The 18,782-nt window shown below is 42.1% G+C and overlaps 1 protein-coding gene across 1 annotated transcript in view; it reads right to left on the reverse strand.

The window, feature by feature from the left end:
- ATP10B (ATPase phospholipid transporting 10B (putative)) overlaps positions 1 to 14,864 on the reverse strand; it is a gene marked incomplete at both ends in the record, with an annotated part of 55,921 nt that extends 41,057 nt beyond the window's left edge. The window contains 2 exon segments of the mRNA XM_080698630.1: positions 12,641 to 12,835; positions 14,596 to 14,864. Coding sequence (XP_080554756.1) covers positions 12,641 to 12,835; positions 14,596 to 14,864 — 464 coding nt within the window.
- Between the last annotated feature and the right edge of the window lie 3,918 nt (positions 14,865 to 18,782).

Here is an 18,782-nt window from a genome sequence, read left to right on the forward strand (position 1 = left end):
TGAAATACAAATCAGGCCTAGTGACAAGAGGGCTGAGCTTCGGGGACACCCGAATTTTAGTTTTATGACTTTTCTACCCCTGAGTTTTAGGGAGGACCTAATGCATTCTCTCCTGAAATGACAAGCTGAACTGGCTCAAGTGATTTATAGCCTGCTGGGAGGGCAGGGCAAGGCAGCGGGCTGTATGTGCATGTGCGTGCATGTACGCGGGGGACTTGCCAAATGGATACCTCTCCAGGAGATTTGCTGGCAGATCGCTGGTGTCAAATGCTGAACGAAAACTTGGGGTTGGACGCCACCGTCTCTTGGTCTGGGAATTTTAGCCAGTGGTACTTTACATAGTCATGCTTCAGATGACACTGGAGAATCACGCGCTGCATTTTTCAAATTCTCCCTCAAGGCCCGTTTTTGCTGGGTGATTAGAGCTCAGATTCAGATTCTCTGGTTAAGGACCTGTGTCTTCTCCAGAACATTTTCAAATTGCAGCCAGTGACCTTTCTAACTTACTCCCCTTGGGTGAAGTTCATGGCGATTCCTGGCTATCAAATTGCTAGAACATTCCACAGCAACATTTTATTTTTTTATTTTTAAATATTTATTTATTTATTTATTTATTTATTTATTTATTTATTTATTTATTTATGTACGTACTGGGGGTGGAACCCAGGGGCCTTTCTACCTCCGGGCTATACTCCCAGACCTATTTTTTATACCTTATTTCGAAACAGGGTCTCACTAAGTTGCTGAGAGCCTCCCTCAGTAGCTGAGGCTGGTTTTGAACCTGTGCAATCCTCCTGTCTCAGCCTCCCAAGCACTGAGATTACAAGCGTGCGCCATCACACCTGGCTTTGACATTTATTTAATATTAACTAAATTTACTAATATAACTTTGGATTTATTACCTGCCCTGCGTATAAGAAATTTACAAGTGCTAAGTATAAGAATGGAACTGGTATATAATTCCCCAATGTATTCCATGAAATCAATCACAATGGTAGCTCCCAGGGGCATTCTACCTCTGGGTTACACCTCCAGTCCTTTTTATTTGTATTTTTTAAATTTTGAAATAGGGTCTCCCTAAATTGCTGAGGCTGACCTCGAACCTTTGATTCTCCTTAGCCTCCCAACTACTGGGATTACAGCCCTGTCCCGCTATACCTGGCTGAGTGTTTTGAAATTTATAACCAACTTAGGCATTTGACTCATGAGATCGTCTTTTTGTATTTCTAGGGGAAAATAAAAGGTATCATGTTGTTAGGAGATATTTGTTATTTCCTGGGAAATAACATATAGGTAACAAGAGTATAAAAAATAGGTAAGTGATAAGACAATGTATTCAAAACTCCAATAAACCATAACATTTTATTTTTTATTTCACTTCTTGGTTTCATTTAGTAAAATATTTTAATAATATTAAACAATAATTTGATATTGAGCCTAGAATTTTATGATATTCTGTAGGAATTATTGAAAATATAAATTCATTTGAGAGCCCAGCATGATGGCACATGCTTGCAATTCCAGTAACTGGGAGGCTGAGACAGAAGGACTATGGGTTTGAGGCCAGCCTCAGCTCCCCTATGAGGCCCTCCACAGCAACATTTTAGATAACAGCTTCCCAGTGACCCCAAATGCCAGGCTCCGTGCAAAGCATCTTCCACTCATTATCCCACTGAACACCAGAAACAACCTCATCATGTAGTTTTGGGGTAAAGTTGGGTTCATGATGATGGTATTTTGGTGTTAAAATGGCCCTGGTCAAGCTTAAATTACACCTTATTTCCTTTTGAGTTTTCCAGAGAGCTGCTGTTCAGAGGAAATACAGATAGAATGGAGATCAGATGGCTGCCTTATTAACTGCCTCAATCTGGTATTCTAATACGCAGTCAATGTTAGAAGTCGGGTCGGACCAAGTGGCTTAGGCTCTGGACTGGAAGAAGCCACATTTACCCTTCCCTGATTCTGAATCTTGTTCAGATATGCCCAGGTCTGCTACAGGTAGGGTGGGTCCAGAGGGTTTTTCAAAATTCTGTCACACAGAATGGGAGAAAAAGGAAAGGAGTGATCATAGTTTTTTTGTTTTATTTTATTACTTTTAAAACACCGTTAACTCTACCCTCTGTTTGTCTGGCTCAGTGAATATGCTTGGCTTTTACTAATAAAATGAGCAGTTTCTCCCTTGCATCAGTGGAGACCATAGCAGGACATTTGCCAGACTTTGGCTGAGTGTGGCCTTGAGAAAATTAGAGCTGAGAAGACTGGGAATTTAAACAAAAAAATTACTGATGGTTACTTTTAGCACCAGCACTGAATTAAGTGTTTTATAAGATCATCTCATTTGATCCCTACATCCCTGGGAGGTGGGTGCTGGTATTGCTTTGATTTTGTAGAGTGGAGCCCCAAGGTGAGCATGGTGTCATGTGCCTGTAATCTCAGTACTGGGGAGACAGGAGGCTCACAGATTCAAGACCAGCCTCAGCAGCTTAGCGAGACCTGCAGCAATCTAGGGAGACCTTCAGCAATCTAGAGATACCCTGTTTCAAAACAAAAAATAAACTGGGCTGGGAGGTGTAGCTCAGAGGTAGAATGTCCCGGTGCTCAGTTCCCAATACCAAAAATAAAAAATAAAAATGGAGGCTCAAGTGACCAAGAAACTATGTAAGGCCACACATGAGCTAATTGTCAGCTGGAGACAAGCCCGGGTCTAATGTCAGCGTCCCTGAGGGAAGCAGCCGGTTAGGTCATTACTGAGGTGGCGTGCCTTGCTTTTCTACGGCATAGCACTCTACCATTTGCTTCTATAGCACCGTTACTTTTTGAGCCCCCGTGCATGCCATTTGCCTATTCTTTTGATGAAACAGAACTTAGATTATGATCAGTATTTAAAGATGACACCAGTGGGTTACTGAAGTGGTTTCATTTAGATCATGCTGTTAATTAGTAATACGATGAGGGCCAGGACCTCTGATTTTCTCAGTCTTAGGTTTCCCAATGGGGACACAGCCATTAAAGACCATTGACAGACAAACAAAAACAGGCAGTGGGCCAGAGCAGGCCCCCCAGTGCCACATTCTGGAAGACTGGATGTTTTCCTGTGATACATGGGATTATTTTGATGCTAAAGCACTCACCTTACCTTCCTTCTATAATAAGCCACCTGACTTACAGAAGGAAGGTCTCTAAGTCTTGGTTAATTGTCAGATTGGAAAAAAATCTAATCTGTGTTATTTTTCCACTAAATTTCTTATAGTTTTTGGTCCTGGTCTTTCTGATATCAGCATAAGCTTCACTTGCAACTTTCAGTTGACACATGGACAGCTGGGAACTAGGACCCCTGTTCCTGGCTAAGGTTACTCCTTCTTCAGTGCCCGACAGAAATGTCACCTCTTTGGGGGAGGCTCCTGCAGGTAGATGGGCGCCATGTCCTTGGTGCCACTGTGTCCCTTTGGGCATGGGCTAGCAAAGTACTCGGGACACTGCTTGTTAAGCTTTGGTTGTGGAATGTACCCAGAATAGCTCACGGTTGGCCACGTGGAAATGTTTGAAGGTGAAATCACTGAATCAGGGCTCTAACCTCATCAGTGGGTAAATCCATTGGTGTGTGTGTCATTGATTTGAACAAACTACCTCTGTGGCAACTGTAGTCAAGTGGGGTGTGGCTAGAGGAGTTGGGTCACTGGGAGCTTGGCCTTGGACTCTATCTGTCCCTAGTTACTTCCTGTCTCTGTGTCCAACTGCCTCAAACAGCTTTCCTGCCTTATATTCTGCCGCCAGGACACTTCTGCCTTGGAGTTGACTAAGTATGGACTGAACCTCTGAAACCATGAGCCAAAGAAAACTCTTCCTCCTCTAAGCTGTTCTGGTCAGGTATTTTGGTTACAACAAAGGAAAACGGACTAATAGAAGTTCCTTCTTTGTGACTTCCTCCCCATCACAACTCAAATACACTGAGAATACTCTGAGAGCACATAGGGCCTGCCATGGAAGCATACACATACCAATTCCTAAAATAATATTTGCTAAAGAGATAAATAAATGAATGACTAGCTGCTGAAAGTCTGAATGCTTTTTCTTTCTTTTCTTTATTTATTTTTGCAGTCCTGGGGATGAAACCCAGGGGCATTGTACCTCAGAGCTACATACCCAGCCCTGTATTTTAGTGTTTTTATTTGTGAAACAGGGTCTCACTGAACTGCAAAGGGCCTCGCTAAGAGCTGAGGCTGTCTGTGAACTGCTATCCCCTGGTCTCAGCCTCCCGAATGCTGAGATTACAAGTATGAGCCACCATGCCCGGCTTTTATTTCATTCCAATATGGAGACAGAAATTGCCCTGGATTCCTTTGGTTTACATTTCTCCTCTGGTATTGCATGTTTTCTGAATACAAATAAAATTAACTAAGGTAGATGGAAAAAAAATACAAATCTCTTGCTGGGTATGGTTTCCAGATTCATTAAACTGAGCCCTGGGAGAAACTAAGCTAATACAATTCTGAAGCTAATCTCTCCTCGAAGTCATTGCATAAATCTGATTAATGGGTCACCTTTAGACCACAAGCACAGTTGCTATATTAAAAGAAAATGCTCTAATAGGATTGTAATTCTGTTAACAAGGCTTCTGCTGTTTGCAAAGTGACATTTTCTCACAGTCTAAACACATCTGAGCTGGATGATGCATGGGATTAAGTGGTGAGCAAAATCTGAAGGGCCCTAATGTTCAATTGCACACACACACACAAAAAAAAAAAAAGAAAAAGAAAAAAAACGAGCATCAGTTTCTGAAATACATAAATCCGGGATGAAATGGAGAATATCAATGTTTGAGATACAAGCTTATATGCTGCTTCTCAGGAAAAAAAGTCATCCTTCCAGGTCCTGTGTGCTTTGTCTAACGTCCCAGCATGTGTCCGTGAAATGCCCTTCAGCCTCCATCAATTCAGATAAATTAACACCTACATAGTATTTCTAGATTCTTTTCCAGAGTCTTTCATAGGATCAATCGACTTCAGAGTCAGAAGGTCTTTAGGGACACATAGTACAGAATGTTCCCATTAATAGGTAAAAAATAATTTGCCAAGAGTCTAGGCTCAAACATACTTTAAAGGGACAGTATGGAGGACATGGAGGTGGCTTCTGACACACCTGTTCTCCCTTCTTAGGGATTATTTTATTTTTACATTTGGGTGGGTTTAACATCTTCCCTGAATATCTTATGAGCTTCCAGGGAAGCTGACCGTGGGCCGGGCTCTGTGGGTGAGGACTGTGGCTCAGGTATGGCCTCATTACCATAACCACATCTTCTGTGAGGGATTGGGTCAACGTGTGACACACTGGGGGCCACTGGGCTGTGAGGAAGGTTTAGGGAGTAAGTTTCTTGACCTTCCACGAAAGGCTGCCAGAAGTATTTGTGAGGGCTGACCCCGCTGCAGCCAACGGACTACCATGAGGCCAGTTTGCCTGAGGGTTAAGATAACACAGAGAGAAGCTGAGTGAACAGGACTGCCGAGCCCAGGTCTAGAATCCTTGGTATAATCATGCTGATTGCTTATGCACCTCTAGATTACCTATTGTAACTTAAGCCAACAGAATACTTTTCTTGCTTAAATCTGTTTGAGTTGAGGTTTCTACTGCTTGTGCGGGAGAAAACCTAGATGGCCCGAGTTAAACAAAATTGGAGCTGGTATTCACTGAGGGCTGTCCCGGAACCTTTCCTTATGAACATGCATTGCTAGACTCAAGGGAAGCGTCATGTACTATTTCAGCAACCTGAGGGTTCTGTTCTTTCCTTGTGCATCTCAGAAGGACAAGATCTAGTCTGACTCTCAAGTTTTATAAAAGCGGACATGGAGACCCCGTGATTTAAGTAAGTTTCCTAAACTTTGAATGAGGCACAGCAGAGGACCTGGGAATAGCAAAGGTTAAAAGAGGGTGTCTGTATAAACATCAAAACCAGGGAATAGAAACAAGGATGAGGGGAGGTGAGTGGACAGATGAAGCTAGGAGATTGGAGCCCACCAGCCCACAAGGTAATGATTCAATTAAGGATGGAAACTGGGCCAAAGATATTGGTTTCCTACATCTCAATTCTGACCAATCATAGAAGAAGAGACAGAGAACCTCTCTCCATAAAAGAACCATTAAGGCTTAAAAAGCTTACCTACCAAGAACTTCAATAGTTAGTCTTTTTCAGGGTACCTCCTCCCCTGTGCAGGTGAAGCTGTTTTTGTCTACTTTTCTTGGCTTAAACTTTCATATTTCTGTATCTTTCATTTGTCCTTGGACTTCATTTGTTGAAATCCACTGGACAAGAACCCAAGAGGAGACACCCTGTATCACTTTAGCATCCCAGATGCGATAACAAGGGAAAGGACCCAATAAAAGAAGAATGTGGTTACATTACTACAAGTTGCAGATCTTGCCCTCAGGTGTAGGCCTCCGGCTCTCAGACCTGCATTCTCCCCTCAACCTCACGCCCCTTCTCTACCAAGAGAGGTTTCTTCATTGAGGATGAACCTCAGAGGAATCTAGTTATTCTTTTGGAGAGACTCTAGATTCTTGGACTAGGTTGCCAGTTAGAGGGTTCACAGGCAGAATAGTACTGTAGGTCAAGCAAAATAGTTTTGAGGTGCTTGAAATAATCATATCAGTTGCATCACTAGAAAACCAGGTTACTTCGCATAAAAAACTATATAGCTTCCTTAATAAAACAAAGATAAGTTATTTCAAATAAAAATATAAATATATCGAAGTCAACCACTAAGCCAAGCAAGGGAAGGAAAGATGGGGAGGGAATGGGATGGGAATTGGGTAGGGGTTAAATAAGTGATGTGTACATGTATGTACACACAGTTTTTTACCCCAATATGATGTGTGAATATAATGCACCAATAAAAATTAAAAAAAAGAATATAATAAACTCCGAGGGTGATCTAAGCAGGGAAGCAGACAAGTATCTTCCAGAAGATTAGAACTCACTAGCTCCAGAAGATTAAAGTCCATTAGACCTAAAAAAAAAGCTATTCAAAACAAGGACTAGTAGTGGGCAAAAGATATTGGTTCCCCAGATCCAATTCTCAGTAATCACAAAAGGGCTGATGAAGAAGTTATGAGAATGTAGAGGAGCTCACTTTCTGAGAACTTCAGTAGTTATTCTTTTTCAGGAACCCCCACCCCCCTCTGTGAGAACTGTTTTTGTCTTTTATCTTTCCTTGAATTAAAGTGAACTTTGATATTTATATACCCTTCACTAGTCCTTGGACTTCATTTATCAAGACCCACTGGATCAGAGCACAAGAGGAGACACTACGTATCACAAGGTCAAACAAGTTTGGAGCAATGCTGAGCTCATTAAAGAGAAACAGGTTTCTTTCCTGTGTGTCTTTCTGAGTCCTCCTTGGCTGTGGGTCATGAAGGCAGCATACGTGTTTTGGCCCTGGACATCTTTTGTCATAGAACATCTCTTTGTCACTGTTCTTCCACCAAATATCCTTTGGAGAATACTGCCGTGAAAACCTTTTATGTTTTCCCCTGCCAGTGAGCTTATAGACTAAAGTCTTTTTCTTTTTTTCTAGAGTGTTATCATCTTGGTTTTCTGATTTTGCCTGGAAGCTATTTTGGGAGTAGAACAATGGCAGGCTGGTCCAGGTCAGTCCATCCCCCAGCACAGGTGAGTCTGTGATCTTATCAACAAGGAGATCATCCCCAGGAACAGGCTCATTATTCTAGGACATTCTGGCCAAGCCAGGAGAACAGGACTAGGTCCTTTGGGGCCCAGTTGCATTCCTCCCCAGACAGTTTCTTGGTTCCCCACATTGCCATCTTCCACAAAAAATAAAATAAAAGAGGGTGGGCTGAGAAAGGTGAAAAATAAGAAGTGAGGGGTGATTGGTGCCCAAAGAAAAATAATGGTCTCTTAAAAATTGCCTCTTCAACCCTTAACATGCTGTTGGTGGGATTGTGAATTAGTACAGTCACAATGGAGATCAGTGTGGAGGGTCCTCAAAAGACTAGGAATGGAACCATATGACCCAGCTATGCCACTCTTGGGGGGGGGGTCTTCGCAAAGGAATTGAAGTTAGGATACTATAGTGACACACACCTATGTATTAATGCAGCTCAACTCACAATAGCCAAACTGTGGAACCAGCCTAGGTGTCCATGAACAGATGAACGGGTTTCAAAATGATGGGATGGACACACAATGGAGTTTGGCTCAGCCATAAAGGTGAACAAAATTGTACTGGTATTGGGAAGAGGGTTTAAAATGTATTAATGTGTCAATACTGGGAAAGATGTCCAATCTTGAAATATGTCTTCTTTACTAAGAAAGCCAGGGTTAGCTAACATGTCCTTGCATTCCTAAGAACAATTTAACACATTTTGGGGGAGAAGACGAAAGGTAAAAAAAGCCTGTGTCTGGAGACAGAGATGCCTCCCCCTCAGGCCATAAATCTGGGCCTGTGTTTGGAGACAGAGATGTCTCCCCCTTTAGGCCATAAATTCGGCTGGAGAGGTAACAGAAGCAGAGCTGGGGTTAGAGATAAGGGGTAACATGACCTCCAAAAATCAGAGGGACCTGCTGGACTTAGACAGGATAAAAACTCAGTAAACTGGAGTTCGTTGGCATTTTCATTCGAATTGCCCCCCTGTGCCCCTCTCTGGCACAGGGCTGTAACTATCTCTATATTTCTACCTTTTTAATAAACTTCTTTAAATCTTCAGCAGCTGTCCAAGCGATGAATACTTATTCTTAGCTTAGGACAAGAATCCACGGTTTTTCTGTTTGTCTGTCTGTGTGATAGTGGGTGGGGGGGGGTTACTTTTCCACACACACACCATGCACCTTTCCCCCCCAACCTATCCCCTGCAACAAAAATTATGTCATTTGCAGGAAAACAGAACTATAGAATATTATGAGAAGTGAGATTAGCCAGTCTCGGAAAGTAAAGGGCCATGTAGTTTCACTCGTATGTAGAAGCTAGAGAGAAATCGGGAAACAAAGAGAACTTCAGGTAAATAAGGGGAGATAGTAGAATAGTGGAAGGGAAGTTGGGAGAGAGGTAGGGAGATGAAAGGGGAGATTCGATGATGGAAACAGTTCAAATCATCCTATGTTCATATGTGAAGTTGTCAATATCAATTTTAATATTATGTATGGGGAGGGGGAGGAAGTGGGGTGGGACCTGAAGAGAAACACCCAAGTGCTCTGTGCATGGATGTTTCTATCACTCTGAACCTTACTCTGATGTACGACTGCAATGCACCAATTAAAATTAAATTAACTTTAAATAAAATCGCCTCTTCTAGCCGGGCGTGGTGGCGCACGCTTGTAATCCCCGCGCTTGGGAGGCTGAGACAGGAGGATCGCATGGGTTCGAAGCCAGCCTCAGCTGCTTAGTGAGGCTCTCAGTAACTTAGTGAGACCCTGCTTCCAAATAAAATATAAAAAAAAGGTCTGGGAGTGTAGCCTGGAGGTGAAAGCCTCTGGGTTCCACCCTCAGTACCACCAAAAAAAAAAAAAAAAAAAAAAGATTGGGCAAGGGGGTGTAGCTCAGAGGTCAAATGCCTCTGGGTTTCCATCCCCAGACCCACACAAAAAAAATAAATAAATAAAAATAAAAATAAAAAATAATAATAAAATAAAATAAAATAAAATAAAAATAAATAAAATCGCCTCTTCAAAGAAAGGCCTCACACCCTAGCAGTATTCTTTATAAGATTCTTCCTCAAAGGTGAGGAACTCTCAGTCTCGGCTTTACCTGTCCAGTGTACTTAAGAGCATTCAAGGCAATTAGGCATATTTGGAAAATGTAAGTAAATAAACCCCCTCAGATAATTCCCCCCCCTAGATGTGAAGATGTGGGCCTCCCAGCAAAGGGGCCAGAGGCCTTCTTGCTGCCCAGCAGAGACTGGAGTTTCACTTAGAGTTTCTTCCAAGATCAGTGAGTCCCTGTGCTAGATAGTCATGTTGGGGGCTTCCTCTGGCTAGAGCTTTCTTAGTGAAGTTTGATTTATAAACCCTTTTCCCAGCCAGCTACAGGTTGGTGAACTTTCACTGCCACAGGAGAGAGAAACCTTCTTTAGAATTTGCCTAAAGGTCATCAAAGCAAGCCCCATTCATTCTAACCAACTTCTGCTAAACTGGGCTGATTAAGTCAGAGGGAATAAGACAGACCCCAGGCGCTCCTTGCATGAGATGGGTATTTTTCTCTGTCTGGTAAGAGGCAGAGTCCTTATCTGCCGGTGATTCAATCATTGCAGGTTAAGTTCTGGCTCAGAACAGACTCTTACTGCAATCTCTCAAAAAGCCCTGGCCTTGCTTCTTTGGGAGACATGTAGGTTATCAGAGTGGCGACACACTCTGATTCCTTGTTCCTTACCCAGTAGGAGCATGCCCCATTTCTAATGGCCTGGCGAGCTCACTTGCCAATGGAACCTTTGTTAAGTGATCTGTATAAAATAACAGTAGATAATGTGGCCAGATGGTGACGTGGGATCTGGTATCAGTGAGGATGCCCAAGGACAGTCTTAACAATGGAGAAAACATGAATTTTACACTCTAACAACAGCTTGCACTTATGAAGCATGTATTATGTCAGGCATAATTCTAAGAACTTCTTAAAGATTATCTTGTGCAATTCCCATGATGACCCCAGGAAATATTCTCATTTTAAAAATGACAGGATGAGGCTAAGAGAGGTTCTACCACGTGTCTAAGGTCCTGTACTAGTTAGTGGTCAACCCCGGCCATGTTTTCCTGTCTTGTTTCTCCCAATGCAACACTCCAGTACTTCTCTGAAAAAAAAAATCAGATCTCTTCCCTCCCAAGATTCCCCCAGACTCTCAAATATACTCACGGCCCCACTCAACTAAGAAGCAACGAGAATGTATGCAAAATTTTTCCGTGTTGGGCAAAAGTGGAACAGTTATAAAAATGCTATATAACAAAGACTTCCTAATCTTAAAAGACTGAGTTTTTTTCTTTCATCTGGGTATTACACTACCATCCTTGCCCTGGAGAACTCGAAGGCTTCACACAGAGAGAGAATGATGCAATCTGCCTCCACCATCCCTCCTACAAACAGCAGCTGCAGTGGCAGCAGCCACCGAACAATTAGAGCGTGCAAGCCTACCCCGGAGCTGTTGGCTTTACCTGCAATAGACGAGGCATTCCCGGTTATTGATCATGTTATCACTCTGGTACCTCCGGAGGTCTTCCCAAGCATCTTTGATAGCGGTGACGGCCAAGATAACACACACTGGTATCATGCTCACCTCCGGCTGGAAAGCATTGACCACAGGCACAAAATTCAGAATGGCAATGGCCACAAAGTACAGGTTGGCAAACCGGTGTAGCTGCTCGAAGATGTTCTTGGGTATGAAGGACAACACGGTGTACTTGCTGGTTTTTATCTGATTCCCGAGATAATGTTGGTTGGGGTTCTCTTTGGGGGAACATCCTTCGAAAGGCAAGTTGGAGACCACCACTCGTTTCTTGTCTTCTTTTCTCTTCCTCCTTTTCTTCCCTTCCTTTCTCATCTCTGCTCAGGGCTGCCTCTTGAATTCTCATAATTTAATTCTCATCTTTGACTTACTTCCTGGGATGGGAATTTTTCTCTCTTCTTTCAAAAGAAGAATTCAAAAAATAAGAATCTGGACTACAAACACCAGAGAGAAATCTGTCCAGCAAGGAGCTAGCAGGAATGGGTGTGTGTTCACCAGGCCACTTCCTTCTACTGGTTTGAGACTCCACCTGTTGGAATGTCACGTCACCCACAGGTATCTTCCTTTTTCATCCTGGGCAGCCAACAACAGGTGTGTTGACTCTGGGTCCTAAAACCTACCTGGTTCAGTTCTAAAAGCAAGGATTTTTAGCCAGGAAACTCTGGAGCTTTATAAATGGCAGACTTTTGTTGTTGTTAGGAAGAAATGACTTGATATTCTGCAGAGAGTTTTTCCTGTACTTTGTCTCTTGAGATGGTACAGTCATCCCAGAGTTGAATTCTTGAGCTTACAACCCTCTCTTACTAATGCAACACTGCTTCTTAATAATCAGTGTTTTCATACGTTAAGCAAAGGTTTCTCAACTTTAGCACTATTGACATTCCCCTCCTCTTTGGTACTAGATATTGAACCTAGAGACATTTTACCTTTGAGCTATAATCCCAGTTCTATTTTATTTTTATTTTAAAACAGAGTTTCACTAAGTCACTGAGGGTCCAGCTAAGTTGTTGAGACTGGACTTAAAACTCTGAGACTCCTGTCTCAGTCTTCTATGTCCTAGAATTACAAACATGTGCCACCATACCTGGCTCATTATTAACATTTGTGACTAGATAATAATTCCTCATTGTGTTTGCGGGGGATGTCTGTCCTTTGTACTGTGGGGTATTTACCAGCACCCCTGGTTTCTATACACTGGATGCCAGAAGTACCCTTTCTACCAGTACGACAACCCAAAATATCTCTAGATACTGTCAAATGCTCACTTGGGGGGAGTATCAAAATTACCTCCAGTTGAGAATCACTGAATTAAATAAAGCTACAAAAATATGATGTAAAGAAAGAGACCAATTCTTTGAACATGTTGATGAGTCTGTATAACTTTTTGGCAAAGGAGAAGATAGGAACAGATTGTCCTTACCTTTCATATATCCGAGCCTTGGAACAGTTTATCTTTCTGTCGAAGCGGTGTCGCTCGAAGTCCTCCATGCCGTCCTTGACCATGATGATAGACAGGACAATGGCCAGTGGCCACATGGTGATTTCTCTGTGGAAGACTTCCATGGAGGGTATCCAGTTCAGCACCACCAGGAATAGGAAGTAGAGGTTAGCCCATCTGGAAGGGGCGACAAGGTGTGGAGTGGAAACCACCAAGACACAGACGCTATCTTTCCTATCCTTTTCCTGCTCTTGTTCCTTACCAACTAAAACCACATTATATTTCAATCTTTCAATGATAAACATTATAATAGGGGCTCTGAGGCCAATGGGTCTAGACATTTTTCTTACTGGATTAAACTACCCCAGATTGGTTTCGCTTGTGCAAAGTGGGGACAGTACCACCTACTTTGTTTATTTTTAATAATGTGCTTATATTGGTGCATTATAGTCTCACATAATCATGTAAATCATGTTGACAATGTCATACATGCACACAGCACTTGGTGCCCTCTCCGCCTCCCCATTTCTCCCCTTTCCAATACAAAGTATTGGGATTGGCATTGGTATTTTCATGTATGTACACAGAGTCGATGGTAGTGTTTCAATTGATGAACCTCAGTCTTCTCCCTCTCCTTTCCTTAGAACTCTTCCCTGGCTCCTCTGAAGTTCTTCCTTCATCGTCTGCAGTCCCTCTGGTATCCTAATTACTCCCTAGCTTCCGAGTATTAGAGAAAACATAGGACCCTTTACTTTTTGTGACTGGATAATCGCAACTAACATAATGTTTTCCAGGTCCTTCCATTTTCTTGCAAATTACATAATTTTGTTCTTTTATTGCTGAGTAGAAGTCCATCGTGTGTATTTCCCATAATTTTGTAATCCGTTCATCTGTTGATGGACACCTAAGTTGGTTCTATAATTTGGCTATTGTGAATTGTGCTGCTATGAACATAGGTATGCATATATTACTGTAGTCCTCTGATTTCAGCTTTTTTGGAAAGATACCCAGGAGTGGAGTGCCACCTACTTTAAAGAGCTCTTATAAATGTTATGTGGTATGATGTTTGTCAGGTTATACAATAGCCGGTCTGGAGAATAGTATTTGTTCAATTAATGGCAGCTTATAATAACAAGGAGAATAGGCATGGATATATTTTGATTGATAATTAGCAATAATTTTCATACACTGTCTCAGAAGAGTGGCATATGTGCCCACGTTTTACAAGTACACCTCACTTCTGCCAGAAAGCCTCTGCATGTGTGGGTCTGTCTGCAGAAAGTGTTCTGGCTCCTGGCCTGACTCTTTCTACTTCTTTTTACTCAGTTAACACATTCTCTTATTTCAGGTTCTATTTCGATTCCAACTTCTGCAAAGAAGTCTTTTTTGATGTCCTTACCTAGGCCAAATTTATCTATTATTCACTCTAATAACACCAAATGTTTCTCCTTGAAAATATTTATTGTAGTCATAATTATATATCAAGACAAAGGCAATGTCTTTGTCTCTCCCTAGACAATACACTCACAAGTTCAGTCTACTCTTTCTCATGTATCTCCAGCACCCAACATATGAACTAATATATTTTCATTGAATGAATGAATGAGAACAACTTTTTATTTCCACTGAGAATTGAACCCAAGGGCATTCTACCTCTGTGCCATACCTCTAGCCCTTTTTATTTTTTTTTTTTTAATTTTGAAATAGTATTGCTTAAGTTGTTTCTGAGGGTTCTGGTAAATTGCTGAGGCTGCCCTCAAACCTATAATTCCTGTCTCAGCCTCCAGGTACTGAGATTATAATGTTTGCCATCTTGCACAGCTGAGAGAAACATCTCAAGGTACATGCATTTGGAGAGTAAAGGAAAGGTGGTCTCACTGATCTAAAAGACAAATATTTGATTAAAACAGGTATAGCTTGGATAAGTGGCTGTGTACCTGTGGAACTGCTCAAAGAGATTCCGGGGCAGGAAGGTGAAGAGGGTGTATTTGGCGGTGCTGACTCTGTTGCTGGGGTATCGTCCGGAGACCCGCTCCCAGTCCTGGTGGCATATACCATTGTTGGGGAACACGACCCGCCTCTGCGTTAGGTTATAGCTCTGCCTCTCTGAGGAGAGCAGTGGGCTGGTTTCTGATGGTGACTCGGGGAAGCTGCCTCGGACTCGCCATTGCCACCGGTGCCAACACGAATCCACGGAGAGGGCCATTTCTAGCCTCAGACTGATGGCTGAAACAGATACACTATGGTCAGGAGAAACAGATGTGTGGCAGCCTATTTGCTTGTCCATGCATGGTAGATGTTGAAGTCCACGGCTGCAAGTTTGATCCCCATAACCCATATGTTCTAGGGTAAGAGGCAATAAGCAAATAGTCATACAAAGAATATAAACTAATGCTGCAGTCAGTGTCTTGAGGGCAGTGGAGAGGGATGAGACAATCAGGGCAAAGCAGAAGCTTGACTGAGTTGGCGGGGACTCTGGAGCCCAGACTTCCAATCTGCTTTAATTGCACTGCTGAGTCATCTCCCATCACCTGGATTGACCTTACTTTCTTTATTGGAAAAAGGAAACAATAAAGAAATATATATGTATATATAATTCTTTTTGGTGACACTAGAGATTCGAACCAGATCTTTTTACCTCCAAGCTAGACCCCCCAGCCCTTTTTTAAATTTTTATGGTTTTTTTTTTTTTTTTGGTGGTACTGGGGTTCCTGGAAGCCCTTCTACCTCCAGCCTACACTCCCAGACCTATTTTTACATTTTTATTTGGAAACAGGGTCTCCTAAACCAGCACGCACGGCTGGCTTTGAACCTGCGCGATCCTCCTGTCTCTGCCTCCCAAGCGCGGGGATTACAAGCGTGCGCCACCATGCCCGGTAATTTTTATGTTTTGAAACAGGGTCTCAGTTGAGAGTTTCTTACTAAGTTGCTGAGGCTGGCCTTCAACCTACGATCCTCTAATCTCAGTCTCCCAAATTTGGGGATTACAAGTGTATGCCACCACATGACACCATGCTGAGAACACTAATTTTATTATATGTTTTGTCACTTGATCACGATTTTTTGAGAACAAATTGAACAGGACTTAAAGGTATATTGACATTGTGTGTGTGTGTGTATGTGTGTGTGTGTGTGTGTGTGTGTGTGTGTGTGTGTGTGTGTGACTAGGGATTGAATCCAGAGGCACTCCACTTTCTATCTACATCTCCAGCCCTATTCTGATTTTTATTTTGAAATAAGGGTCTTGCTAGATTGATGAGAGCCTCACTACTTGCTGAAGCCATCTTGTATCTGTAATCCTCCTGTCGCAGCCTCCCAAATACTGGGATTATAAGCCTCTGTCACCACACCTGGTTTATGTTGTCATATTTTTAAAGAAAAGGAAAGGTATTTTTTTCCTTCAGGATTTCTGAGATCGGACATTTCAGAAAGAGCCAGAAAGTCTAAGGGACGGAGACAAGCATGGTGGTGCACATTTATAATCCCAGCATTTGGGAGGCTGAGACAGAAGGATCATGGTTTGCGGACAGTTTCAGCTACTTAGTGAGGCCTTTTGTAACTTAGTGAGATTCTGTTTCAAAATAAAGAATAAAAATGGGGCTAGGGGTGTAGCTTGGAGGTAGATTCCATCCCCAGTACCACAAAAAAAAAAAAGAAAGAAAGAAAGAAAGAAAGAAAGAAGGAAGGAAGGAAAGAAAGAAAGAAAGAAAGAAGGAAAGAAAGAAAGAAAGTAGGTAAGTCTAAAGGGAGAAAAAGTAGAACACAGGCAGCTTCTTTCCCAGGACACCTGGGCTCCAGGTGAGCTTCACTGACCACTGTTGGCACTGTGACCATCGGCCAGCCTTTCCAGGCCTGGCCAGCGAGGATGTGCATGGTGACCCTGCCCCTGCTCCTGGCTGCATCTGGCAGCTCTGGAATCTGGGCACCTGGCCAGGCAGACATTCTCTGTAGATGGAGGAAGAGACTGCTGTATGAAGAATGTCCATCTTGCTGAGCTCTTTCAATGGAATCTATAAGTAATTTGGGCCAAATTTTGCTTAAAGACTCAGACATATATTAGGGAATGTATATTTTGCAAAGTTACGAGTTGTATGTCATGGTGAGTTTCACTATGGCTCATAGTATGATATTCCTTTGAATAGGTGAATGAGTAAATGTCAGGTATTATTAATCTTACAATGAGCACCCAGCCTGCCATTGTAAATATCATCACTTGGGAAAAAAAGGTTATATTTCTAGTTTGAATGGTAATATTTTATCTTCTTGGTGGTGCTCTGACCTTCATCGTAATTCTCCTCACAGCTTTAATCAATCCACATGATTTTCAATTCATAGACCCCAAGGCTGCAGAAGGCTCGTCAGAGCCTAAGTAAACCCTTTTAGCAAGAATGGAAAAGTAAATACGATGACAAATGCCCACCATAATGCAACCAAAAGCAATATTATGACATTTGGCAAGTCATAAGTAATAGCAGACATCTTATTCTCATCATTATTAAAAAAAATGCCCCTTTCAGCTGGGCATGGTGGCGCACGCTTGTAATCCCCGTGCTTGGGAGGCAGAGACAGGAGGATCGCGCAGGTCTGAAGCTAGCTGCGCTGGCTTAAGAGACCCTGTTTCCAAATAAAAACAGTATAAAAATAGGTCTGGGAGTGTAGCCCAGAGGTAGAAGGGTTTCCAGGAAACCCAGTACCCCCCCCCCAAAAAAAAATACCTCTTTCATGGATGCTTTTTTATTGCAAAGGAAAAGGAAATCCAAAGATAATCTCCAAATTGAGTAAAAAATGCAAATGAGAAATTGTGCTTTGGCTAATGCCAAATATATCAGACTTCTCTCATTTTTAGGTGGGAAGCCCTTTTTGAATGAAGAGATTGGATTGATATGCGAGATGCAGGAATTTTAGGTGGGTAGCTTAAATTCCATTTATCATAATTATATTTCTTATTGTCCTTTTTAACTATGTAAAGTAAATGTCCATGAAAACAAAACAAGTTGTAAAATGGATGCCGAATTAGTAGATAATAACATAGTGCCAAATTGCATATTTCCATAATTTCCATAATTAGTCCAGTGATAAGAATCTCCCTGTGGTGGAGAACTCTGGAAGACACCTTCTAACTCAAGAGAGCAAAGCCAGTATCACCAATATCTGGACAGGTTGACATTTTGTGCCTCTTGATATGATGTCCAGAGAAGAGTATAACATCATTTCTGTGGCTGGCGCATTAAAAAGCTTCAAATTAGAGGTTATTCTACAAAATCACTGGCCTGCGCTTCTCCAGTGTCGAAGGTCAAAGAAAGGCAGAAGAACTATTTATGATTGAGAAAAGCTTAGAAAGATAAAACCACCAAACATAATATGTGATTATGGATTCCATTCTGGACTAAGGAGAGATAAAATAGGTAAAATATAGAGAACTTTATTAGACAATTGGAAAAATTTGAATATGAAGTGAAGATTAGGTCACAGTATTTTAATATCTCAGATTTTCTGAGATCAGCAAGTATAGGGTGGTTAAAAAGTAATTTATTCCTAGGAACTCTATCCTAAGGTATTTAGAGGTAAAGGGAAAGTTGTCTCAAGGTTCAAGGAAAAGTGTATGTTTTGTATATATAAATGTGAACATGCACACACACACACACACACACACACACACACACACACACACACACTGGCAGAATCAGGGGAAGCTTCCTGGAAAAAGAAACATTTATTTAAACAGTTTCTTGTAGAACTCACAAGAGTTACCTAGGTAGCGAGGTGGGGAAGGCTTTTCAGGTAGATGAACTAGTTGTAGAAACAAAAAGAAATTCACAGGCCTGTCCTGTGCAGCACATGGAACTAAAGGGTATAAAATAGCAAAGGTGGAGGCTCCAGAGTCGGTCCAGGGCCCAGGACCCACTAAAGCTTTCATGCTGAGAACAAGGGTGAGCTCTCAACAGTGTAAGGCAGAAAAGTGAGACTAGGGGCAGGGTGGCAGCTCTCTGACCCCCCTTTCACCTAAATAAAGTGCTTCTTCCCACCAGTAGAACAGGAAACAAAGGAGGATTGTGTAATTCTTTTATTTGAGGTGTGGTTTGTTATTGCTTTCAGAAATCTGAGGGAGTTCCCCAGCACTAGG

This window comes from Muscardinus avellanarius (genome assembly GCF_963383645.1).
Source record: "Muscardinus avellanarius genome assembly, chromosome: 7".
NCBI classification, from domain to species: Eukaryota; Metazoa; Chordata; class Mammalia; order Rodentia; family Gliridae; genus Muscardinus; species Muscardinus avellanarius.